Source organism: Leuresthes tenuis, unplaced genomic scaffold (genome assembly GCF_036924035.1).
Source record: "Leuresthes tenuis unplaced genomic scaffold, fLeuTen1.0.hap1 SCAF_5, whole genome shotgun sequence".
Classification (NCBI taxonomy): domain Eukaryota; kingdom Metazoa; phylum Chordata; class Actinopteri; order Atheriniformes; family Atherinopsidae; genus Leuresthes; species Leuresthes tenuis.
In genome coordinates this window covers 6,487,060-6,514,193 of record NW_027325359.1, presented here as the reverse complement: position 1 = coordinate 6,514,193, position 27,134 = coordinate 6,487,060, and the positions used below count along the sequence as shown (strand labels likewise).

Sequence of the window (27,134 nt, the reverse complement as noted above, 5' to 3'; positions counted from 1 at the left end):
GTCACACGCAAAATGAGCAGAAAAGAGGGGTGAGAAATGAGACAGAGTGAAAACCTCTGAGCTGCACCCAGAGGTTCAGTCAAGTGGAAAAGTCTGATATGTCACAACGGGTCAAGATCAAAGTGGAAAGATGATACAAATATCAGGCCAACTGCTCTCTCCCTCTTCACTCCAGCTCACTGAACTTGGAGAATGTCGATATCAGTATGATGCACTTGATCTGTGACTGCTCAAAGTAAAATTACAACCCTGACAAAGCAGAACGCTTTCAAAACTTAATAACAAACAGACAAATTCCAAAAACCACGGCCATCTGCAGCTACTGTTAGTTGTTAAGTCTTCAGCACTATGTAATACAATGTAAAACATCTTCATGGATGCTGACTTTTGGGGTTATAAAGGTGAAAGAACCAGATTTTAAGAAAGCTAATCTGTACAAGACATTTCCACTAAAGCGTCATATTTCGTTGCTACAGCGACAGCCTGAAATACAGGTTGGACTGACCACGATCAAACCATAAACAAATTACTTCTTCCAGGAAGACATGGTTTGCTACCTTCACAAGATTTGCAGTGAAATACCTCTGCTTTGAATATGCTTGAATAGTTTTGGATATGTCATTCATGGAAAGCAGATTCAAACAAGTGAGGAACCAACCTCCCTCTCTCTCACTCAGCATCTTTTAGCAATCTCTACTGGTTCAAGATGAGAGGAGAGTCTGGACAGCAGCCATCACATTCCTTGACCTCTGATCCCGCAGACAGCCAACTGCCTTCATAACAGCAGTGATAAACACACGCGCCGTCTGTTTCTTTTGCTAAAATTGTTTGAGCGTACACTGCACAACACCAAATGTGTGCTGAGCTTTAAAGCCCCGTCTCTGGTGCTCTCCTGCACATTCTTCCTCCCTTCCTCTCCTTTCTTAACATCCTATTCTCTGTTTTCCTGCCTCCCTCCCTCCTTCTCTCTCTCTGAATGTCTGAATGGGAGCCCCAGGCAGGCAGAGCCACAGAGTGCTCTTTGTAAAGGGGGAGAATGGCAGCTCTGATCCAGGGGGAAGTGGCTACTGTGGGGGCTAACCTCGGCATTGTGTGAGGGGCCTGGTTCCTTGCCCCAGCTTAAAATCAGACACACACCCACAAGCAAACACACACAGATCCCTCTTCATATCCTAAGTCTTTTGTGGTGAAGGGTCAAGTACACACACGCACACACGCACACACACACATGAGCACGCATACATACACATAAACACTGCAGGAAGCTGAGCACAATAGGTGCCAGTCTCTTCAGCCTCCAGTGTTTCTTTACAAACCCTCGTGTGTTCCTGAAAAAGACACGGACTGATCAGCGAGAGGAAGAGGGAGAAAAGCATTAAAATTAAATGCTTTGAGACAAGATGGAGGGAGGTAGGAAGGGGTAAATGAAGAGAGGAATGGTAGGATGACTGGTTCTGACACTCAGATGTTGACAAGCAGTGGGACTATTATTTTAACAGAGGGAGCAGAAGCTCAAAGATGAAAGGAGACAGACCACTCATCTGTGCTGTGAGAAAGAGGAAGACAGAGAGAGCAGCAAGACAAGGGAACAAAAAGTACAAATACACAGAGAGATGACAGCAGATGTCTCATCTCAGACTTGTCTGGAACACCAGCAGGTGTTTGACAAACAGCAACTCTTACCTGTCGTCCTTCAGCCCTCCACAGGCCGTTGCTGGTCTTGGTGGGGGCAATGGTGACCACGGGAGGGGTGCTCGGGACACCTTGGCCTCTGTTCTGGCCCAAGAGGGACCCTAAGGAGCCCCGCTTAGGGGTGGTGACTGGTGAGCTGTGGCTTGTGGCCGGAGAGGAGACTGGAGACGACTCACCGCTGAGGGCAGAACCTGAAGGGATGCATGACAGAAAGAGAGGTGAGGAATAAGGTGATCAGATTAGATAGATTTTGGGATTGTAAACCAAAATGAGTTTTTTTGTGTTTGACGAACTGAGCAGTGATTCACTTGTTTTGATTAAAAGCATTCTGGCAAAATGTGACTGAAATTAAGGAAAGTAGGAAAATATACAGGATGGAGAAACGTAAAAAGCTGTGACAAAGAATTACCACATGAGTGTACCGAAAAGGACAAAAATCAGATACTGAGAGCACAAAAACGATGTAATAGAAATTAATGTATAAAAAAGGCTGGAGTGTGACACAGAAGGAGAGGTGTTAAATGTGATGAAGCTGGCATTACTCATTTAACTATGACACTACACATAAAAACACAGACACATTCAGAGATAGCTACAGAGAGGAAACACTGAGATGGAGAGAAGGTGAGAATATATGTGTTCATGTAGAGCTGCAAGTACAGATGGACAGAGAGGACAAGATGGTGATGGAGGTGGGGGACAGACAGAGAGCTTTTTAGAATTGGTTGTAATTAGATTTTCATAATTAGGAGATGAACGGAAACGAATGAAGGAAGAGACAGAGTGAGAGGTCGCAGTAGGTCAGCTCTTATCCACCACTTTCATTTGGACACCAGAGAGCTGAGCGAGGACACACGCAACCAAAGAGCGACCGGGCGTTATGATGGCTCACGTTACCGCACAAAGAACAACTTTGGTTTGGGAAATCATCTATTTTCAGTCGTTAATACCTCGTTCACACCTTAAAGGGATAGCTTTGGGAAAATACGCTTACTTGCTTTATGGCAGAGAGGAACATAAGAGGATTTATACCATTCTCATGTCAGTGCGCTAAGCTGGTTAGCTTAGCATTAAGACCAGAAACCAAAGGTAACAAAAATCCACAAGCTGTTACATCTGATATGTCAGACTTGACATCAGCCTTAAATGTGGCTGTTTTGGGGTGTCACCAACAAAGAAGAGTGGTGTATGTGTGTGTGAGCTCTGGGCTGTGATAACAGCCAAACACCTGTTTTTTAGGGTGGTCAGATCACCGCTCACCTCTGGGATCCTCGGCCTGTTTGGCCAGTTTACGCAGGGCAGCAGCGAATCCGGAATTTGCAGACTGGGCAACTGCGTTCCCATTGGTTAGTGGGCTGAGGGGACTGACTGTAGCCGTGGTGCGAGTTGCCGTGGAGATCATTCCTAATGACGTTGATTTATTGGATTCATGGTTCATACCTGAGGAAAGTGAGAAGAAAGATGTTTTAATATCTGATGTTGCTGCATTAAAACAATGGCAACATAGCTGGTGGAAGTGTGTGATTCATGTGTCAACTGAGGACTTTAAAAAGGAAACCTGGACAGGAATTTTGTATCAGCTTGAAACAAAATGCATCAGTTTCTGAACACAGCTGGTATCTAAATCATACTGAATGACTGAAACTCAACTGGCAAGTGTGTCTTTATGCCTAGGCATGATTTTGAGTGGGTCAGCTTCACCACAGACAGGGTGGAGGGAGTAGAGCTGTGTCAAATAGAGTGCTGACCCTAATAGCAAATCACACACATGAGCGCTCACATGTCCATCTCCTCAAGGGAGCCAGCCGACACATCTTAAGACCCCAGGAGCGTCTACACGCAAGCCTTATCAGCTACCACTGCATTTTTACACCCTCACAGATGCAAGCATGTGTACACACAAATAAACTGCCATAGAGGCACACACAACTAAAATCACCATCGATCCCCTGGACAGTGGACGCAGTGAGAGCAAACATGCTCAGAGTAACCTTTGTATTCACCCTGTACCCTCACACTGACCCACTAATGTTAATTACAGCTGGAATTAGCCGGTAGCCCCCCCACCGCCGCCGCCTGCTACAGCAATGACCTCATTACCACCACAACACACAGTCACACAAACACCTTTAAAGCATGCACAAAAAACCCAGAGATGAAGACGAAAAGCAGCAAATACACTCATGTAAAATTCATGTGTGAACATTGAACGCGATTATTGAGTGTTGTGCTTCTCACACTCACAATGTTGATGAGCAGAAAGGACAGAAAGGTGTCAGGGCCTGTTGGCTGGAAGTGTCAGAAATCTCATATTTACATATGTCAGGTTAGGTTTTACCCACGACCTGCCACACATGAGAGCAGGCACACACAGAGGAAGCTGCAGAGTGACAAATGGGGTGAGACTAGATGTATAACGGGGAAAGTGGCTAAATCTTGGTTACTAATTTGACATTAATGAGGTTATTTGAGGACTTGAACCCGGAGATTACAGCTAGACATTGTAAAGTTTGTTTAAAAAGCTATTCCTGGTACAATGTATGCAGCTAACACTTAAACAACTCCTGAAAGTGAGACTGTTTTCTTACATGTTCACTGATCTTATCTCAGAGGATCTGCTTCTTTATAATCTTTTCTCAAATATTTTTCTTTTTTTATGTTTACTTCGGCGTCTCCAGTCATGTATTAACGTGTCAAAAAGCAAACTGAATCTGAAGCTGCAAATGAGAAACGGGAAGAGACGAAGATAGTAAAAGCTCCTGACAGGCTCTGTGTGAGTGTGTGTGTGTGTGTGTGTGAGAGAGAGAAAGCGTGTGTCTCTGCTGAGCCTAGCAGTCAAGGGAGAGATGATAAGACAGTTTCTATCGACTCCTTCTCTTCCTCCTTCCTCTCTTCACTCTCACTCTTTCCTCCCCGTCTCTCCTCTCCTTCTCTTTCGTGTTTATCACAGCGCTCTGGAGCTTATTTAACAAAAGCCAACACGCATAATCTCCCCCCTTTCTCTTGTTTTCTTTCTTCCTCCTTTTTACAGTCTTTTCTTACAGGCTTTTCCTTTGATATTTAGCCACGTCATTAATAAGCACAAGCAAACACACTCTAAAGTGTGCATATGCACATAATTCAAACATGCAAACACTCACCCTCCCGCTCACTGTTCTCCTCCTGCTCGTCGTCTTTCTGCTCCTGTGTGAGACTCTTTCACTCTCCCCCTCTCAGCCTTGCAGCTGCTACGTGGTCACGTGACCTCTTTTCTATCCATTTCCCCCCTCCTCCTCTTCCTCCTCCTCCGCTCTATCTACCACCCCCCACCCCCCATGCTCTCCCTTTCCATCTATCACCCTCTCCATCCAACCTCCTCCTACTTTTTTCTCCGTCACTCTTTTTATCTTTCCATTTTCTCTCCTCAGCTGTCCCCTCTCTGTCTCTCAAACTGCAGTTTGTCTTCTTCATCCTTCCTCCTTTTGGCTCGGACTCCAGGGAGAGTAGTGGCGGTGCTCATGGTGGCGGGGGGGAGGAGGGGGATGAGTAGAAGGAGGAGGTGGAGGGTGATGACGGGGAGGGAGAGTGTGTGATTTGAGCTCTGTCTGTGAGTGTTTGTGTGTGGTAGAAGGTAGTGTTAACCCTCCATCCATCACTCTGTCTGTCTGGTTTGGGACTTAGGGGGTTTGGCGGAGGGAGGGCTGGGTGTGTGTATAGGGGGGTTTACAGTGCCCTTTCACCCTTCACCTCTGACCACTGACCTCAACAGCAGGGGAGGGTGGAGGATGAAATACACAACAGTCCTAAACACAAATTAAGACATTTAACTCTCTCTAGGAATCTTCTTTTAAAAGTGATGAGTGAATAAGTAAACATGACTGAAAGGCCATGCTAGCAGCGCTGGCTGTGAGGCGGTAAAGCTCACTGCTTCAGAACACAGTGAGTCGGAGGGAGAAGAAGAAGAAAGGAACCTTGCTGTTCAGATCAAAGCTGGGACAGAAAAGTCTGAATATGGCCCGAGTTTATCTTTTTGTTTGGCGGCCATTTTTGGAAATCTTGGACTCAAACGCATTAACTTAACTATGCTTCGAGTTAAGGGCTAGTGTTAGCACGCTGACATAATTTCACCAGTCATGTTACAAACAAACATAATAGTAAAAGAATCAAGATAAAAGTATTAAATGGAATCATTGACTCAATATATATCAAAAGCAGACTGAATAACAATAGGATTGCTTTAATTAAATTTTTTTTTTGGTTAGCAAAAGTGAAGCCAAGACTGTTTACAGACCAGAGTGCATAGTTTACTTCCTACAGTCAGCACTTCAGTGTCAGGCTGTTCCTATTTGAGCTTGAGCGCATCTATGCAGACAAGATAATGTTGCTATATATACAAACAAGCACCGTTTTGACCAACTTTTGATTTGTGATATCTAGCATACAAACAATGTTTCATGTTACTAACTCTGTTTGAAAGTGGACTGTCGCACTAATGGACAACGTTTTGGGAGGCACAAAGTAAAAAGTCGTGGGATCATTCATGTCAAAGGATGGAGTCTTGGCTATCCATTTTTCCAGTATTTCACATCCATCGACCAAATGACACTAAAGCCAGTGGCATGGCTAAACTCAACCTAGCATCACAAACTAATAAAACTTCCCTCAGCTTTGCCAAAATGGAAATTATATCCGGGTGTGCCTCCACTCATCCATACACAAGCACGCCCACGTTCACAATCACATTCTGCTCAGCATGATGTAAGTGATACAGGACATGTCTAAGCTTGTGTCTTTAACACCTCTCTTTGTGTCTCTCGCTTGCTCTTCTTTTACTTTCGCTCGTTTACACAAAAACAGTCAACACACTTGACTCAGGGGGACTGTGAGGACAGCAGGGGAGGACCTGCTCTGCCCTGTCAGCTCATTAAAAAAAAGCACAACGTGCGTGTGTGTCTCTCTCTGTGTGTGTGTGTGTGTAAGCAAGGATAGGTCATTAGGGTGTAAGAAGAGGTTGTAACACACTACCTACTCATTAACCCTCATCACACTGGCATGTCTGAATGTGTGTGTTCCTCTGCGGCTACAGTGTCAACACTTAGACATTAAATTGACTACCCTCACTTTTGTTTACGAACAGTTGCCTGACAGACCAATAATGAATCTGCACGCAGACAGACACACACGTACACACACACACCCAAATAAAAAATATGCTCTGTTTAGACTTTAAATTTCCATTTCTTTTACTGCATTTGATGCAAATAACTACAACGGCTACTGCTGCTGCTACAATAGCTGGCAGACTTGTTCAAATTCCTTCGTCAAGCACACACACACACACACACACACACACACACACAAGAGAGAGGAAAAGTAGCCAAATGTTTTACAGCCTCTTAAACTTGTCTGTAATAGCAGTCAGAGTGGCGTCAACACAGCAGTCTCCGGGGTTACTCCAGGGGCTGCTAAATGGCTTTAGTAGCTCCAGTCACTCTGCAGCTCGCACAGAAACACTTAACACATCCTTACATCCCATAAACAATGAACATACTCTCCCACTTTGGGATCCCACACACTCATAGGAATGACACACAAATCATGATAAAAGACAGAAAGAATGACAGAGACATCAAGCAAGACACGCATATGCACACTGTCTGCTCTGATACGTGCAAAGAAAAATGCAATTAGCTGACTCAGGATTCAGGCGTTGTGCGTCACAAAACGTATGCATGTGACCCCAGGGGAGCAAACAGCCAGCACGCATTTATAGTCCTGGGATAAATGGAGCAGAAAAACCACAAACTGTAATAACCAACACGTCCGGCAGAAAATAAAAGACAAAAATAAAACATCCAAATACGTGCTGGAGCAGAGAATGGTGGCACACGAGAACAATAGGGGGGGTATGGGAGGTGTAGCAGTCAGTCTGCCAGAGCAGTTCTGTTTACTGTGCAATCATAACAAAGTCAAGATGTTAGTGAAAGGCCTATAAATTATCACCGTAACAGCTTAGAGCTGAAATGTGGGCTGTCAGCAAACAGGGCATGGCTACTTTTGAAAAGCTCTTCCTCCCTTCTCTTCTCCTTTGAGCTCCCCGCCTTCCACCTCCTGCTGGCTGCAGGGTACCGTTCCTCCTTCAATGACCCCATCTCTGTTTCTCTAATCAATGTACTTGTCTACAAGCATCTTGTCATTGTCTTTCAGTTGCAGAAAGAGGATATAAATAGCACCTGTCCTGGGACACCTCACGATTTTCTCTATCTGTCCGTGTCATCATTTCTTTGCCTTGTCATTTCCTCCTCACAATCTCTGTTTTAGTCTCTTACCACTGAGCTATATTTCGTTTTTTTCCCCTTTGTGCAATCGATCTCCTCTGCAGTGTGTGGCTCAGCCTTGCCTCTCTGATACGGAGATGATGCAAAAAAGATAAAAGCATCTCAGGCAAGCCAATTTTACTCAGCTTCAGTTTGCAATGGTGCCTGCCTGCGTCTGACTGCTGCTTGCAGGTTTTTATTTGGTGTGTGTGTGTGTTCAGAGGGTCGTGTCAGACTGTTAACAGCCTCAGCTCACCAGGTGCCAACACCGCTGTGGCTAGACCTCGACCATCTGAATAAACATGAGGTGTATGCTGACACACAGACCAGCAGATGCACACAAACTTTCCTGTCAGGCAGGTGCTCGCTACGTATAAGGACCACTGATGTGCATGCTGGAAGATGGCGGGCAAACAACTATTGCCAAGATAAACGACATGTAAGCATGCTGTTCGAGGTGCTGCTTGGGTCAGCCAATCAGAGCAGAGCTGATACTGTTGGCCACCTTTGATAAAGCAAGGTTTGATGAATATTATGGACTGTTTCTTCACATATTATCACTGAACAGATGAGGCCAAAGCAGTGCAGCCTCTGAAGTAGTTACAATCATCACCTGTCCTTTCCAGCAAATTAAATACCTGCTTTCGACTGTTTGTTGTGTAATCCACGGAATAATACCAGATGGCCCTAAAGTCAGATTATGTAGTCAAATGCTGTTTCCAGGATTAAGAAGAACCTATTTTCTTGATTAATCATTGGAAAATGTTGGAAAAACAATAGCAAAAAAGTGATCTGGTCCCTTGCCAACTCTCCAACTGAATCTCCTGAAATTCTGCCAAGTAGTTTTTGAAAATTTGCTGACAGACAGACAATTTGACTCGCGAGTTTGACTCGCACGTTGTTGGAGGAATTATTATCACATTTCTTCAAGGCTCGAGGCTACAGTCGGTCCAACTACAAATCCTCATGCAAATGTGTCAAATTTGAAATAACATTAAAGAAAAGCAGCAAATCCTCATAATTGAGAGTCTGGTTATCAAAACACTGTAGTTATTATTCAAAAATACATACAAAGTTTTAAAGATGATTAGAAAGGCAATCCTACCACTATAAAAAATAAAGTGCTCAATAGTTTTTGTTGACTTACATAAGTTTCCTGACCAATGCACGGTGTAGGGGGAACAAAAACACTGAGGTGAACTGAAGCCATGATCAGTGGAGCCTGAGTTTACAGCTTCTATATGAGAAGGAGGTAATTAAAGAGATTGGAGGTTTACTCAGTAACCCCTGCTGAGCAGCTGGTCTATGGCAGGTCAGGAGCAGCACATGGTGCATGGAGCGTGTGTTTGTGTGTGTGTGTAGAACTCCACCTGCGGGCTGTGTACACACACAAAAGCGACGGGATCCGCTTGACTGCTGCTAATGCGCCCGGCGGCATCTATCTCAGCCGAACAATACAGTCGCTGTTAAAGGTCCCGGATTAAAGAGCGACTCCTCTGTCTCCCTTTGGTGCTGTGAGACAAACCATCATGGAGAAACAGAGTGACACACCGCTGTGTTTCAAGCCTGTACTTCTATCCATGAAGTTTACCGTGGGCAAACAGGGGCCGTGTTTGATCACTGACAAGTTTGACAAGAAGTAGGCACTGAACAAACACTCCAACCTCTGCAGCTGCGCCAAGACGCGCACATAAACCTGGCCCAAACCGGAAGTGGGTCGGCCTGGCTTCAGAACAAGAGTCTCTCTTATGAAAACATGGAGTAAAACTTTAATTTTCAGAAGAAAATTGTAAAAAAAAAAAAAAACATCGCATAGCTTAGTCTGCTACTTTTAACCACTGTAAACCTCACTGTGCCACACTCAGACAACGCTTTATTTTAAAGGATGAAACCAGCAGCTGTTTCCTCCTGCTGTCATGGCACTGTCCCTCAAGATGAACCAGTTTGTCTACATACTTCCGACTGGCTCAATCACACACTCCTCACCTTGGTTATTTTGAACAAAAATAGCTCAGACTTCACCCAAAATAATCTGTCTGAGATAGACAGAACATATACAAGGAAAAATGCCAACTGAGGATGAAGCTGCCCACCCATCAAAGCTAAACTCTCATAAAAACGCAGGGAAATGAAACAACATAAAGTATATTGACGTAGTCAGGACTAAAATAAGTAGGATCGCTGTAATAATTTTACCACTCAGTGCCACAACTCAAAAAGCCTCATCCGGGCATGAATGAAAGACCTTATCATTCTCTACCACCAACAACAAAGCAAACAAAGACATTTGTGGTAAAGACAACAGAGAGCACACAACTTACCGCTTCAGCAAAAAGACAATCCACGGCTTCTGTGCATCTTTACTCAAATAAATGACGGCTCTGTGTGCAGCGATACTCTGTTTGATGTCTCCAATGGCAAACACGGTGTGGAGATGTGGAAAGGAGAAGGACAACTCATTAACTGTCCTCTGAGAGGGAGACAGGGGGAGGCGGAGAATGAGAGGGGAGGGGAATGAAGGGAGGAGGGGGAGAAGGAGGAGGAGGAGGAGGAGGGCGAGCACCTGCTCCACTGATGCTCCCTAGAGAGATGGAGGGATGGAGAGAAGGATGATGTGACCCCACACTGCAGATACCTCACAGGATGGACGTGTTTACTGTCCACTGGAGACAATCAGACCTGTTCAAGTCAGCTCCTCCTGCTGTCACACTGGTCCAGAGGCACTAACAAGCCTATTTAACTAATTACCAATAATACTAGTATTATTAGCAGATAACTAACTACTCATATCATTAACACTGAGTTAGTTATATAAGAGTACTATATAAGAGCAAAATATATAAGAGTGAAAATACAACAAGATAGATAATAAATAAATATAGATATAGATATAGACAGATATGGTGGGATATATATATATTCCCCCATTATCAGCAGAATCAAATAAGGCAGAGCCTTCAGTTATCAGGCCCCTCTCTGTAGAACCAGCTGCCAGTTTGGGTTCAGGAGGCAATCACCCCCTCTACCTTTACAATTTGGCCTAAAACTTTCCTATTTGATAAAGCTTATAGTTAAGGATGGCTCAGGTGACCCTGAAACATCCCATATGCGGCTACTGCAGGGAGACTTCCCCTCACTCTGCTGTCTTTACTCTCTATGTATATATGACATATATGACATGGTGACATGGTGTTATGTTGTCCCCTCTTTCCTGTCCTCTCAACCCCCTAACCGGTCTAGGCAGATAGTCACCCTTCCTGATTCTGCCTGAAGTTTCTTCCTGTTAAAAGAGAGTTTTTGTCTTTCCAGACTTTGTCCCTTATATGCTCAGGAAGGGGATTAAATCTGAGGGTCTCCTTAGCTAGGCAAATTTTTTTATCGGCTTTGTATGAATTGGCCTAATTTGGAATTTCAATAATTCTATTTAATTGTATAATGAATTCGGGCTGCAGGGGCCTTTCTGTGTGAAGTTTGCATGTTTTCCCCTTGTATACGTGGGTTCTCTCCGGGTACTCTGGCTTAATCCCACTGTCCAAAAATTAGGACAATTAGGACCTAATTAGACTATTAGGTTAACCAGTGTCTCTAAAACTGTCCCCAGGAGTGTGTGTGGTTGTTTGTCTCGTTTGTCTTTGTGTGGCCCTGTGATGGACTGGCGGCCAGGGTGTACCCCGCCTCTCTGACCGCTGGGATAAGCTCCAGCCCCCCCTTCGACCCAACCGATGTTTTAAACAGGTATAGAAAATGGAGGGACAGATGGATGTATTATGAATTTGTTTTATTATTTCGAATTGGACTGCAATTTGACTGTATCTTTAAAATGCAGAAAGACGCCATTCAATTGAATTAAACAAATATATACATACAGCTATAATTTTGTGAAATAACATCATTGCCATACATAAATGGTCATATTAGTCTTTTGTTCATGCCCTACAATACAGCTCATGACGACATCCTGCAAAGCATCACCTTTAAATACAACAGATATGAATGTTTCTACATCAGAACAGACGTTAGTTTCAAGTCTTTTGCTCTAACGTGTCACAACAAGTTAGACAGAATGTACAATGATTCAGATCCCTTTTGATTGATTTAAATCAGTAAGGATGCTTACAGGATGTGGTGCTGAGCAGAGAGCTAAAAAGAAAATCTGTGAAGGTTGGTCTGTACTGTGGGAAGAAAAAAAAAACAGCCTGTAAACCATTTTAAGTTGATCTGAAGCCGTTTGTTGTGGTGGCTTCAGCCCACTGCGAGTTGAATTAAGAAGTACTACTGAAAGAAAGGCACAAAAAGGCAGGACCGGTGTTTGTTCATAGACAGGCATCAGTCTTTGAATGATAATGCTCTGTGAACTCATGAAACCTTAGCAGAGCTTTGGCCCAAATTGTGTGGCTGAGACAGATAGAATCTATTCATTTCTGCACATTGTTTGTACACTGGCCTGTCTACATATCAAAGTGTCTGCATGTGAAACACTTTGTAAAGCACTTTGTGGAGTTTAGCAAAGGTTAATTGATGCCATATACGGGCAGACCATTTTTATTCACAGATTAAACCAAAGAAGACCTTGTTGGAAATGTAGTGCATATCGTTGTTTATGGATCACAAAAATGATGTCCAGAATAAAAAGACAGTAAAACATTGCAGATGTTTTATCATGTTGTTAAGAGGCAGCGATTTTTTTATAGGAGTGATAAAAGTGTAAGAATATCAAAATGTATCCCAGTGTCAGAAAACTACCAGGTTCAAGGTGAAGGTCTTGGGTCTTTTAGCTGGACAATGACGTGAATCATTCATACAACAGCACAAAAGAGATGCAAACAGGACTGTTAAAAACTTTGACTGTACATCAGTGGAGGAAAGTGCAGCAGAGCGGTGCTTGAAGCTTCAAGAAAATTATGCGAAACATTACAGGTATCATCTTAACTTGTTTCTTAACCTCATCATATGACATTTTTTTCTTATGTAAAAACTTTTGGCATTTCTAGAACACATTTTAATTAGAAATATTTGGTTCCTTTACATTTTTTTCCCAAAATATTCAATGTTCTGTGTTTACAATTCAAAAAGTTCTGATATGCACCGCGTGTTTGAGCAGCTGACTCCATATTAAGTTACATAATACATACATATGCAAAGGAAGTGGAGCTATGATAGAAAGAATACTCAGACAGTTCAGTTTGCTTTGGTTTTAACTGATTACCATTAATATTGATCTAAATTTATGTCCTTGATGACGTGCTGAATTTACATCCAAAGAGTCCCGATTAAAGAAGCTGGTAAATGCTCCACGGTGTTCTCAGGCCTTTTTCTGCTTTCAGGACTGGTTAAAGACTACATAACTGCATTAATTCATGGTCTTTCATGTGTTCCTTATCTATATCTCAACACTATGTGTCAAAGTAAGTTTAAAAAAAATCAATAGCTGGTCTCTGCAGCTGGACACAAGGTGACAATGGTGACAACATGCTTCGCAGTTGAGGGCAGCTGCAGCAGTTGGTCATAATTCTCTGTGGCGCCCTTGCAGGCTCTCACACTCCTTCGATAGGAAACAGTCACAGTTTGATCCATTTTCATTTTAGAAATGTCAATTTGTGCAAATGTAAAAGCAAGACTTGAGTAGAATAGGAAGAAAAAGAGTAAAACTTACAAGTTTGATAAGCTGTCACACAATATAACAGGTATTACCTTTAATTGTATTAAAATTAAGTCATCTTACATTTTAAAAGACTTTGTGTTGTATGGATAACCACTATGTTATGAACATGCTATAAGAACCAAGCCATAAGCATCTTCAATACCATTCATCTGTCATCATGTGCTATAAGCTCCCTCAGCCTGCTTCATTTAGTCTGATATTTCAACATGTCCCCTGGGCTTCTCTGTCTGTGTCTTTCTTGATCGTTCATCCCTTCATCTCCCATCCCTCTCTTCTTGTCTCCCAAGCAGCTGCTCCACTTTGCAGCTATTTAACAGCTGTTTTGCATCAATTTGCGCTTCAGAGTGCAGATTTATGCCTTGTCCATCCTTCTCTTCCCTCTTACTTTTCATTACCCCACTCTTCTTTCTGTCTTCTGCTTGCTTTCCTAAGACAGTGATACACAGTAGTCCCAAACAGCCTTAATATTCTCCTCAATGAATCGACCGTCTCCCTCAAGTCTTTCCCTGACATTCATTCAGCAATGAAAGAGGTGAACATACTAGCCTTCCATTGATGAGAGATGAAAAGACACAGTGGTCTGCAAACACACAAACATAGACACACACATGTGCACATGTGCACAAACTCACAAACTCAGATTAGCAGCCAGCTTCTTTCCTACTTTTCCCTCTATGAAAACAACAAGTACTGAAGGAAGCAATGGTGAAGAAAAGAGAGAAGAGAGGCTCCCCGATAATCCCCAAATCCCTTTCTCTTGTTCTCAGACCCACACAAGAGAAAAGAGGGGGAGTAAGTGTGTGTGTGTGTGTGTGTGTGTGCTGTGCATGTGTGTGTCTGCAGAGACTAGTGTAGCCTGACATGATTTATGGTTTGCCTGTGCACTGCAGGCAGACACTCTCAGTTTTCTCTGAGGTGGGTGTCTCACCTCCATCCTTTGTGACCTATACAGGTTGTATAGTTCTGTGTGTGAGTGTGCCAGAGAGAAAAAGAGGAAGATAAAGTGTAAAATGTGCACATGCCTGTGTGTGAACTGCAGGTGCATGAAAGAGAAACTCAGCCTCCTGATCGAAAATGTGTCGCCTGCTTGTTTTTGTGTGTTTCTGTGTGCAGAGTCGGGGTCAAAGCTCACAGTGGTGTGTATTCTCTGGGTGGGTTACACATGGCCAGGTGACTGTAGGATCCCCCATTAAGCAGTGTGTAAAAAAGCCAAGCACAAAGGCCATTATGAACTCCAGCCGTAATAGCTTCAGGAATCTAACTAACTCTGGAGACCTGGTCATTAGCCTATTCTTCCCTCATAAAGCCCTCTATCCATCACGCTGGCAAGCATACACACATTTGTATGCAGACACAGCCACACACAAACACACAAGCACGAGCACCATCTAACCATCTCTGGCGAAGAGGGGAACAGTGCTGGGGATACTTATAGCAAGAACAATCCACCAAGACATCCACAGATGTCTTTGAAAACAGATGCGCTCACTTGCGCATAAACATATACGCACAAACACACACACAGATGCTCATTTACAAAAGCACTGGAGCATAATATCAGCCATGAACCCAAACCCCTGATTATTTAAATGTATTCCTCCTTTCCCATCCCACAAAAGTGAGAAGCTATAGCAGCCTGTTAGCTCTGGTCAGGTAGGAGATTACAAACAGAAACACTGTCACATACAATAGAGCTACGTGGCTGGACAAGCAATATAACAGCAGCTAAATCCACCCCCTGAGCATTTAGTTTCTCTCTCTAGCACACATACACACACACATACTTAAACATCGAAAAACGTGCACTCACTCTGTAGTGAGATTTAATGGCAGTTCAGGAGGTGAAGACAAACTACAAAGGCAACAAGGAGGTGAGTGCACCCTTTATCCTCAGGCAGCTGCACACAAACAAACACACACACACACAGATAGCATACAATGGCATGTTCACCATCACCATGCACAACAGCGTGCACAAACACACACACACAAACTGAGAAGAGATTTACTGGTACATCATACACACTTCTGAATCTAATTAATTTCACCTCTGCACACACAAAGTTGCATCCTCAGACTAAAGCAGAGTAACTGTGGCCCATCCCCCCTCCAATGCACACACACACACACACGCACACCAGTATACAGTATATACACACATATAGAGTACAATGTGAACCAGCACACACAAAGCAGATGGAGTCCTGAGAGAACAGATACCTGGGGATGGAGACGTACTGGCAAAGGTAATGCTGGAGTCAGTCACTGTCCTCAGGCAAAACGCACATGCATGCACTCACACACACACACACACACACACACAGCTGTAAAGATAAGCACTAATCCTGTTTATTACCTCCTCCTTCTCTGCACTCTCCTTCTCTTTTTCATTTTATCTCTCCCTCTTTTTTCCCTCTCTTCCCCCTTCTCTCATCTTCCCTGTCTCTCCTCCTCAAGCTTGTTTTAGCAGCACACGCTCACACATATGTGCATGCACACATTGTCAGTTTACCCCTGTGATGTTTGCTGGCCTGGGGCTGAGACGAGGAAACAGGGAAGGGAGTGTTGATGTGGGCTGCTCTTTTCCAGCTCCAGCTCTGTTTGCGTCCTGCAGAGAGAATTACCTTCCCTTTGTCTGTGTGAAGGGGCTGCTGCCTTTACCATCTGTGCAGCGGATACAGTGGCAGGCGTGCGCGCGCTCGTGTAAGCATGTGTGCATCTCAGCAATACTACATTTCTATACTTTTTTAGAATAAGGACATCTTGCAAGATCTTATGTATTAGATTGCTGCCGGATTAATGTCCTCGTGTTATTGTTAAAGTGATTGAGATGTTAATGACAAAACAGTCTCGACTCAAGTCTTTTTAGTAGCTGAGCTAGAGCTATTGATCAGATCCCATGATGCTGTTTGAATATCTGTTTTGTCTTTTTTCCAATGCTCTATCACTTCTATCCTTCCTCCACTTCCTTTCTTTCCTTCTCTCCTTTCCTGCCTTTTCGACCTCTTCCCCCTCTTTCTCTTTCTCTCCAGATGGGTGGCAGGGAGCAGCAGCTTGCTGTGGTCAGGCCAATTATTTATATAATTATGATCTCCCACTTAACCACATGATCCCTTACCTGGGCACGGGCAATTAAAGCCGCCATCAATATGCAGATTATTCAAATGCAGTCAGAGGCGGAACAAGATCACATATGAAGAAATACGTGCACCATAACAGTGTTTGTGTTCTGTTGATGTGTGTTTGCTGTATATGTGCTACAGAATATGAGAGCTCAAGTAACAGTTTCCTGACTCGATAAATGTATTTTTGTTTGTGTGCCATTTGTACTTGGAAAGTTTATCCATGACAATTTGTGAAACTCTCATGACACACAATTTATTCCTTTGTGGTCATGGAAACAACTGCTACTGTTTTTCACATGTATGAACACAAAAAGGGCCACATTAGGAGAGGCTGATGGAGGTATACTATCTAGGGTTTTTAGGGACCTAAGTTTGTCTTTTTTACTTTTCAGATCTTGCATTGAACACTTTCTATTTGTTTAGTAGTTTAGTTTCACTTTCATTTTTTATTATTTTTTGGTTACATTTCCGCATTAAAACGATAATTAACACTCTAGACTCAAGACAGACTTTACAGTAGATATACTTCAACTCTCCAGAGCTCCACCCCACCTAGAAATGACACAACTTGTGTTACTGGGTGTAAAGAAATCTCCCACTGAAGTTCATTAAATTAAATATTGGGTGTGATTTGACAGGGGAAAAAGCTGAATAGTGTTAATTTGCAATAGAATTTTTTTTCTTCTATTTTTATTTATCATCATTAAAAACAGATTAATGGCTCAACTAACACAGAGTTTACTCCTAACTCTAGATGGAACAATTTCTTGAAAACTCATTAAAGACACCATGAATGGTGAGGCCAAAGCGGGAGAAGAGCGCTTTGCACTTGGCAAGGACTTCTGGGTCCTTTTGTGGTAAGTGAGGCTGGGTTGGTGATGGGTGCCTGTGAGACAAGCAAGAGACAATGAGGAAAAGTACTATTTTTTAATGTGAAGAGACAGGATGGAAGGGCTGGAAGTACTCAGTGATCAGGTGTGACAGAGCGGGAAGCAGGAGGATAGAAGAGAGGAGGGTGAGGAGACTTTTGAGAAAATAGAATTTTAAAAATCCTTTTTTCTTTTTCAGTGAATCACTGGACGCTAATAACATGCAGCTTAATACTGTAAAATCTCAAGTTTTCCCAAACATGACAATCAAAATGTAATGATAAAAAGTGTCAGTATTGATAATTGTGTTATTGGCACTCATATAGTTTTGTAGCGGCACTTGTTTCACAAGAACTGAGCTTTGCTTCTCTTTGTTGAACTACACCTTTAAAGTCAGGATCTATTGGAGGTTCCTGCTTGTCCTCACAGCAAACTAACTGCTGCTGACAAAGGATGGATTGCGCAGAGAAGAGCAGATGAGTTTGAGAGGAGACGGCTGCAAGTCACCCTATGTACAGTATGTGAGGGTGTGTTTGATTGTGTTATGTGTGGAGTCACATGTTTGCAGGTTCACAGGAAACTGCTAACATGGTGCAGCCAGGTGGCAGACAGAGCCATGCCCATGGGTAATCAACAGGCTCTTCAGTGAAACGACATCATTGATCATGCATGTGGCTGTGTGTAGGACAGCAGCACACTCGTACTGGCTACATGGAGCACTGTGAACACAGAAGGAGGCATGTGTTAACCTAAATCTGCATTATGAAGTACACAAATGCTCTCTCAGGGTAACTGCTATTTAACTGCTGTAAGGGCTAATCTCCACACACTTTGCATACACACACATGCACATGCTCCCACATGGACACAAATTGACGCATTCAATCGATCATGTTTTGACATGGTTTGTAAACATGCAGATAATGCAGGACCAGCAGACACAGAAAACTGAGGATCTCTCTCTGTGTTTCATTTTTATGGAAGTACATATTTGTATATTTATACATATATTCTTCCCATATACATATGCACATATATATGTATACCGTCCCGTAAAAGATATTAATGCCGGCAAATTTCAACTGCAGTATTTTCCTTTGGTTTATCCTCCCTCCATCTGCTCGTTATCATACACGGAGCAGCTTATTAGAGTTTTACTCTGAGTGTTGGTGTATGTGTTTACTGCGAGCATGTGCATGTCATGTCTGTGTGTGTGCGAGTGTGTGTGGTAGAAATAGAGAGAGAACAACCAGGAGTTGTTGTTATCACCTCAGGTCAAAATCTGCTGGCATTTATCCCAATCTCCCCAGCTCAGTGAGCAGACAGGCTGCATGTGTGTGTATTTGCATTTTTATGTTTAAATGTGTGCATGCATGTGAGATCTGTGTCTCTCTGCTTGCTCTAAATGAATGTAAACATCACAGATAGGGCATGATTGCCCGTGTGAGTGTGTATGCGTTGCTGGGTCCACACATGCTTTGAGTGAATCCTCTGTTAATTAAGAGCTCATTAGTGACACCAGCTCTTTTACCAATTAGGTTGGCTTGCTTTCTTGCTCACTTGTTTGTTTTCTGGGTGAGGCATCACCAAACATACTGTTTTATTAATTTCTTTTCTTTTACATGTCTTCTTTGCATTGATATTCATCATCTCTGGAGGTGGGAACACATAAAAGATTGATAGTTTATTTAGACTTTTGTCTTGGTAGGAGAAAGTCATTCAGCTTCCACATGATGTGTGCGTGTGTGTGTGTGTGTGTGTTTTATCCCTTCCATGTTATCAAGCTGTTGTCATGGTCTTTTATTCATCTCATTAATAACATTGCCCTTGAGGTGGAGCACCGCGACCCTGTTTTCATCGGCACACGCTAGTGAGCACAAACACGCACACGATTGCACACAAAGATGCACACGCACACAATTAACAACACAAGAGATCCTGACAGCAGCTTCCTTTGAGGCAGCACCCATCTCAGCCTCCTGCATGAGCACACAAAGACACCCCACACATACATACAGAGAAGAATTATGGCCAAACACACAGACTTGACTGTGTGCCAGCGGCTTTTCCACCCACAGAAACACACATACAGCACTGCACACATGCAACAAATCATGTCCTCTTTAAAATAAAAGCTCAAATGAAGAGTCTGAAGCCAACAGTGCACACATGAGGCTACCTGGCATGTTTATTAAGGTAAAAAGCAAAATAAGGAAGTAAGAAGTGAGAAGTGAGAAGCAGAAAAAAATTAAAAAGTGGGAGACATGGAGTGTCAAATCAAGGGAAACAGATTCACCACCAAAGTTCTATCTTTGCAAACTCACAGGAATAGTTTTAGTCTTCCTCTACGGCAAAACAAGCCAAAATTGATATAATCAACATATGATATATTGTTTGAAGTGAGTTTACACTGAACTTGAGCTATGCATTGTTTTTTGTTCCCCTTTTGCAGACTTAGTTACATGTATTGCACATGCCCACTACATCCACTCCAAACCTCAACTTCCTGAATTAAGAGCAACCTTTTGTGTTACTGTTACGTTACATATGTGTACGTTACTGTTTGACAATGTTCACATTATCAGCCTTGTTGTTCAGTTCCATTTCAGTTCAAAATAGATCTGATTTGACTATTCACGGTCATAGCTACAATTGTCATGCACATGAATTTCATATTAATATGATTATATAATATGATTAATATGATTACCCAGTGATTGTCCAGCTATACAGGAAAAGATTAAGAAGGACAACAAAAGCTATAAGGCAAGCGACTGGCAGATAGCAGCTTATGATAGTAGCCATTGTTTGCTGTTTTAGTAGCCATTTCCAGCACTGTTGTAGTAACGCTACAGGTTTATGACAACAACTCAGTGCATGTGTATAAAGAACATTAAGTTAAAAATCACACATAAAAAAGCCACATTTCATTCCTGCTTGTTCTGAGGCTGTATGTTCTAACTTCTGCTTCTTCAGAGTTTCTTTGCTAGAACTATATGATCAGCCTCTAAAATCATGTGTCAGTCATTTCTTCTCGTCCTAATCAAAGGTCAAATATATCTGTCCATTGCAAGTTTTAAAACCATGTTTTTAATCGGTTTTAAAGTAAAAACATATTTATCATTAACATGGTAACTTAAATTAAATTAACACAGCTGAGAGTATCAAAGTATCAAATTGGTCAGATTCTGTTGGGAGTCAGATTTAACAGATAAAGTATCAGGAATTCATTTTTACTTTTATTGTTAAAATGTGATTGGATCCAGTTAGATTCCAACTTCAGCATAATACTGGTTCGTTGATAAGCAGAATTTACATCCAGAGCCACGATTAATTTTCTCAGAGTCATGTTCATTGTCTTTCTCTTTTTCCTTTTCCACCATCTCTTCCCTTCTCTGCCAGATTTGAACACTTTTAGCCCAAAAAAACCCCAAAAACTAATAAGGCTTCAATGTAATGGGAAAACAATCCTAACAAGATGGTGTGACGCACCTTCACATTAGGCATGAAGCTACTAGGAATCCGGGAAGAGTATCCTTACTCATGTTGCATAGCCAAGGATTGGGTCTATATCTGATCTAGAACCGCATACGGAATTGACACAAATCAGATTTAAAAACTCTGAAAGGTCGATCAGATTTCAGGTCCGTGCAGCACTGGAAAAAAAATCTGGTCTGAGTCACATTACATAAAAAAATCGGATGTGAGTCGCCACAGTCTGGTGACTGTAGCCTTGGAGTCATTTGCTGGTGAGAAATGAGTCTTTCTGTTGTGCTCCTTTGCAATGTATGAAAACTATTTAAAGCTATCAAAGGTGGTGTTCAAAGAACAACAGCCTCAGGTCCAGCCAAGAGTGTGTGTGCTGCACTTTGTGTGTGTTCATGTGACATCTGCCATAAATCACAAGCCACAGTGTCCTTGTAGTTCCAACACATATCATGGAAATCAATGCTGAGGTCAAGTGGAACAGAGCTACTCTGCCCCTGAAAATACCACAGCAGCCAATAAATATGGCAGGCTAATACACACATCAACAATCTGGATTTCTCACCCTATCGACTCACAATGATAATGTATGTGTGTGTGTGTGTGTGCGTGTGCACAAATGAAAGCTTGCATTGGTAGAATAAAAAAATATCACAGGCTCATTCTGTATTCTGGTTTCACCTGATGAAACTGTGAGACCATACTGGGTGTCTGTAAGCAATATCAAATATTATAGTATAATTAGTTTATATGTCAATAAATCCCATTTAAAAGAGTAACAACAGTAACATTAATTGTCCCTGTTTCTAGCAGTGTTTCTGGTCTATGTGTAAAGAAAGCTAGTCTGTTGTTCTCCATCACCTGGGAATCCTCTGGTTGTCTCTATCAAATTATCGTTGTACTGTAATTTTGATCTTCTTTGTCCAGATTTAATCGATCAAGTCATCTTCTGGGACATTTTGGCTTTAAGATAGGAGCTTTTTTTTTTAACCAACTTGTAATTGAAAAACAAAAAGCTTCTCCCACCATTTTACAATCTAACTTGATGCTACAACAATCTGCTTGTGGACCATTCAGCACCATAAAGCAAAGTCTTGTGCTTTTGACTCATTTTGGAGTAAACTGACTTTTGTTATGCCCACTGTTGGGCCTGAAACTGCTCTGGAGCACCCAGGGCCTGAGATTCTGCGGTTCACAGCTATTGTTTCCAGCCCTGCATCACACTGTTTTCCTTTACAGCAGCTAGACATTTTTATGGGCTTTTAATGGCTTCATGACAACAAACTAACATGTATGGCTCTACATGTGCAGGTGCTCACAGTGAGAGTTGTTTTTTATTACAGCGATGGTAGACAACTGTGTACCATGAGGGAACCATGAAGCAAAAAAATTCTTTAGTGTTACTATAAAGTATGAAACTGGAACAGTCAGGTTCTGCTTGATTATTAAGTTGCAACATATTGTTCATTTATGTCAGGAAAGACAGCAGAGAAGAGAAAGAACATTAAAAATCTCCTCTGAGGCTTTCTTCAGCGTCGTTTCTTCAGTTGGGGCAGTTGTGTGATTGGTACAGTGTTGATCAATTCTTCATGCTGAGGCAGGTGTGGATCCGGGTTTTTTCATTCTTTAATTTTGTCTTCATAGAGGTCCTTACAGACTTGCATACTGCTTTTGGTTAAGAGTTAACTCGTCTCTTTTACTTCATTCTAGCTTTAAGAGCCAAGCACTAAAAAGACAGATTTCAGCTTTTTAACTAATTGTTTTATTTAAGTCCTAGTCAATGGGGTTTTAATAACAACATGTCCATTGTCATGTATCCTTCTTTTTATGTTTAACTTGTCACAAAATAAGATATTTTAGAGAATCAAAGTAAAAAATTTGATCTACTCGTGTCTTTATGCTGACACCTACTCTTTTTTCTTTTAGCTTTTTTTAAGGCAATTACTCTTGCAGAGGATGAACCTCATGCATATTTTACTAACCTGCCACACAGATGTGTAGACAGAATATCAAATTATTATAAAATCTAATCTGTCCCCCTCCCTGTTAGGTTCATTACATCTGCTGCTTGCTGCTTCACCCAAAATTGATAGTCTTTGTAAAAAGGTTTTGATAAAGAGCTGTATTCTTGCCGAAAATGTAAATCTGCTCCGGTCAAAATACAAAGCATTGAGCTTCATACTTAACTTGTAGTGCCTTTTGAAGAAGAAGAAGATTCTTTATCCCGAAACGAGAAATTAATTAATCAAAGATTTGATAAAAAGCGTATCGCTTAACCCTATCATGGCTAATATAATATGAACACATAATATGCTTGTGCTTTCTTGATATTCTTTGCTACGTTTGTGGAAGAAATGATCTGATCATTCAGAGGAGAAATTTTAGTTCTTTGCTTAAGAAGGTTCAATCTGGACATCTTATAAGAGCACACACACACGTGCATGTTTGTGTGCTTTGAATTCAGGGTGTCTGTCATTTCCGTGCTGGAAAGATAGGTCATCCACGTATGTTTGCTACATTAGAGTGCGATAACTGAAGACAGAGTTTTATGATTTTAATGTGGTGAGTTGGAAACGTATTATGTCACTGCCAAATATGCATTCATCTGTCACTGAAAATAGTTCTCAGTAATTCCCTTCTATTGAAGTAACTTTACCACAAGCTACTGTATCCAGCTGTGTCATCAAAATATTTATCTTTAAAAAAGCGGGGAAAAAAGGACATTGTCTCGACTGGCTTTTAAATATTCAAACCTTCGACGGAAACTCATCAGTTTAGTCCAGAGATCCACGGACCATGTAAGCAGGTTGAAAGAGGCAGATGAACAAACAGTTTCAGTTAATGTGATTCTTTGATGATAAGATCATTTGAAAATAAAAAGGGGTGATCGTGTGACCGGTCACTAACATTACTGCTGTAATGTGTGTGGTGTGTGTCAGCAGGGGGTCCAGAGAGTGGAAGATAGCAAAATGCCACTCTCCTCCTTGTGATACCATCATGTTAAGGTCATGGTGTGCTGTGGGTAACAATGTCTGAGTGTGGCACACACACAAACACACACATTTACACACTTCTTCTGTCATGCAGATAGTATGTATCATTAGCTTGATTTTTTTATTGTTCCCTTTAATCTCCATTCCTCACTCATCCTCACTCTGGTCCTCTTCTTCCACCTTGACTAATCACACAGTAATCACTACACACTGTACGCACTAACTCTACCCCTCACACACACTTGCACAAACACGCACACATGCACACATCCTTTACCCCTCACCCCCTACATTGTCAAATGATCATTGAGGAGCGAGAGTGTGGCTGACACAGTCTCCACAGCAACGGCAGTTAGGACCAGGAGGGGGGCTGGGGCATCTTCAAATGTGTGAGTGATGAGCGCACGCACACACACATTCACACAGAACACACACACCTTCATAAACACACACACAGAGCAGACAGGTGCACACAGCCACACACAAAGGTGCCAGCTCTGACAAAAACCTATTTACACACGTGCACAAGCTCGCACGCACAGAGACGTTCGGAAGTACACACACTACACAGACGCGAAGTGAGACCTGGGAAACTGAAAAAGGAGGATGAAAGCCACAGAGGGAGGAGGGAGGGATGGGGGGGATGTTGCTTCCTGGAGAGATTTTCTTCTTCTTCCTCTCTGGTTCACGTGCACGCGCAGATACAAACACACACAGAAACATACAAACAGTGACAAAGCAACACATAATCACTCTGATTCAATCATTTATGAAAGCAGATGTATAATTCAGAAACCAGCATGAAACATTCACAAGGCAAAGAACATTGTTTAATCTGCCCTCCGCCCTCTAATTTCCCCCCCATCAGTGTCTGCGTCCCTCTTGTGTCGCCCCCACCCTTTTACCACAGCGGGGTTTTTAATCATTGACCACAGTCTGGCCCAGACAACTAAGAGGTCAGAGATCAGGGTTCGGGTTCAGGGGAAAGACACGTCTCACTACATGCAGACAGCCCTCTGTTTCACACATCATCATTCACATCATTCCTTTTAAAGGAGCAAAATCCCAGTTTACAGAGGTTTCCTTCTCCATTTTAGCTTGCCATCTTAATCCTCTCCTTCTTGCCGCCTTTCCACTGACCTCTAAGCACCTTTTTTAAGGTAGCTTCACACCTGCTTCCACACCGACTCTGGCTGCTCTGTGCATTTTTGTGCATTACATTTTTGCTTGACAGACTACAGACAATAAACATTCAGATTATGTGGCTGTACAAGAAAAAACCTCAACAAAAAAATAAGACGAAACCTGAAAGTTATTGTTAGTTGCACTGATTTTTACATTTTTGCCTAAACAGTTTGTAAATTGTAATCTGACACATTGACAATAGCCATACGAATTGTTAGAGCCATTTCTTTTCCCTTTAAGGCCAGGGAAACAATAAACTATGCATAATAAAAAAGCAACTCAATTATTTTAAAGTATGTCAGAACTTCATCACACTAACGTTGAATGAGCACAAATTCTTTCATGCAGATACATCATAAAAAAGTTTTTAGCTTATTAAATCATTACAAACTCTTTTAGTTTTTCAGGCTTCCAATGTGCAATAGATTTCTTTGTGCCCAATATAAGTAAATGTAAATAAATCTTAGAGTCAATACAACCAGGACACAGAAACAGAAAATTATCTGCCATCGATTGATGCTTTTTCAGTCAACAAGCTGCATAAAAGCTGATAACTCTGTTTATAGTTAATACACACGTTAAGCACAAAACATATTATTTTTTACATGCTATGGCAGCACTTCACTTTTTTTACATTTATTAATTCAACTGTTTTTGAGGAATAGTGTGAATTAAATTGAATTAATTGGACAGGAAAGAAATCAAATATTCTGTATTATGTAGAACATTTCCCAATTTTAACCACAGTAGGAAAAAGAAATGTCTTCATGTCAACACAGCAAGCCAATGTTAAACATAAAAAAGTTTAAATGACATTTGCTGAAGAATCTTTGCTCTTGTTTCTCTTTTGAAAGGATCAAAAGCAAGAAAAAATACTATTAAAGAAGCACAAGACAACTCTTCCTAATGTGACATCACTCGAGACATTAATTATGTCTTGAAAGGATGATTCATTAAAAGGATTGTTCACTGTCTTCAGCCATGTGGCCACCCTCCAGTTTGATACAGCAACCACCTCAGAGTGAGATGCAGAAATGTTAAATTCTGAATAAAATTGGTCTTACCTTGGAGGAAGAAGTGTGGAGTCTTTAATCCAAACATGTTTCCGGATCCCTTCCCGCACTGACTCAGAGGGCAAGAGTCTGGGTTAGCGGAGGCAGGGAGGGGGCGGGCAGGGGGATGGAGCTTTGGCTGGCCGGGTTAAAGAGCTTGTTGTAGGTGTAAGTCATCAGACGGCTTCTTACTCTCCTACCGACTCTATTTAGGCCCTACAGGGGTGTGAGAAGGGAGCAGGAGAGGAGGTCAGCCTCTGTCTCCCCTCCTCTTCACCTCCTGGATTGAACCGTAGAGAGCTGAGAAAACAGAGAAGACAAGGAAAAAAAGATAAAAAGAGAACCAGAGAGGAGGAAAAATACTCCACAAGCAAAGGATGGGTGACAGTGTGCTCATGTCATCTTCATCTGTGAGGGAGAGCCTCTGAGAGAGTTGGGAGGGTGACAGGAAGGCTAGAGGAGGGGGGAGGGAGTGAAAGAAAGAGACTTCAGCCGGCGTCCTCTCCTTCTTTTAGTCCTGTGCTTTGTAATCCCTTCCTTGTTATTCATTCAGCGGCTTCTTGCTCGTTTGCTGTATAATGATCTGTTTTTCTGCGCCTCTGTTCTCTTTTCTCTCTATTCTTGCTTTATCCTCCCTCCTTTGCCTCAGTCCCACCACTGACTGCTCAGCTCAGTGAGCACAGAGGAGGAGGAAGGAGGAGGAGGAGGAGGAGGGAAAGAAAATAGGGAGAAAGGGAGGGAGGAAAGAAAAAAGATGGGAGGAGAATCATAAGA

General features: G+C 42.1%; 1 protein-coding gene across 4 annotated transcripts in view; it reads right to left on the bottom strand.

Moving 5' to 3' along the window:
• The window catches only part of LOC140306977 (genetic suppressor element 1-like), a 37,020-nt gene extending 10,461 nt beyond the window's left edge, over positions 1–26,559 (bottom strand). For 2 of the 4 annotated variants that reach the window (XM_072385645.1, XM_072385646.1), the window contains exons 1-3: positions 26,373–26,559; positions 2,953–3,132; positions 1,684–1,883 (exon numbers count right to left, since the gene is read on the bottom strand). In XM_072385645.1, the coding sequence (XP_072241746.1) occupies positions 1,684–1,883; positions 2,953–3,132; positions 26,373–26,409 (417 nt within the window). In that variant the 5' untranslated portion in view covers positions 26,410–26,559. Of the gene's footprint in view, positions 1–1,683; positions 1,884–2,952; positions 3,133–4,832; positions 4,905–10,309; positions 10,467–26,372 lie in introns of those variants that run through there. The other 2 variants (XM_072385648.1, XM_072385647.1) reach the window with 2 other exon arrangements.
• Positions 26,560–27,134: the final 575 nt, after the last annotated feature.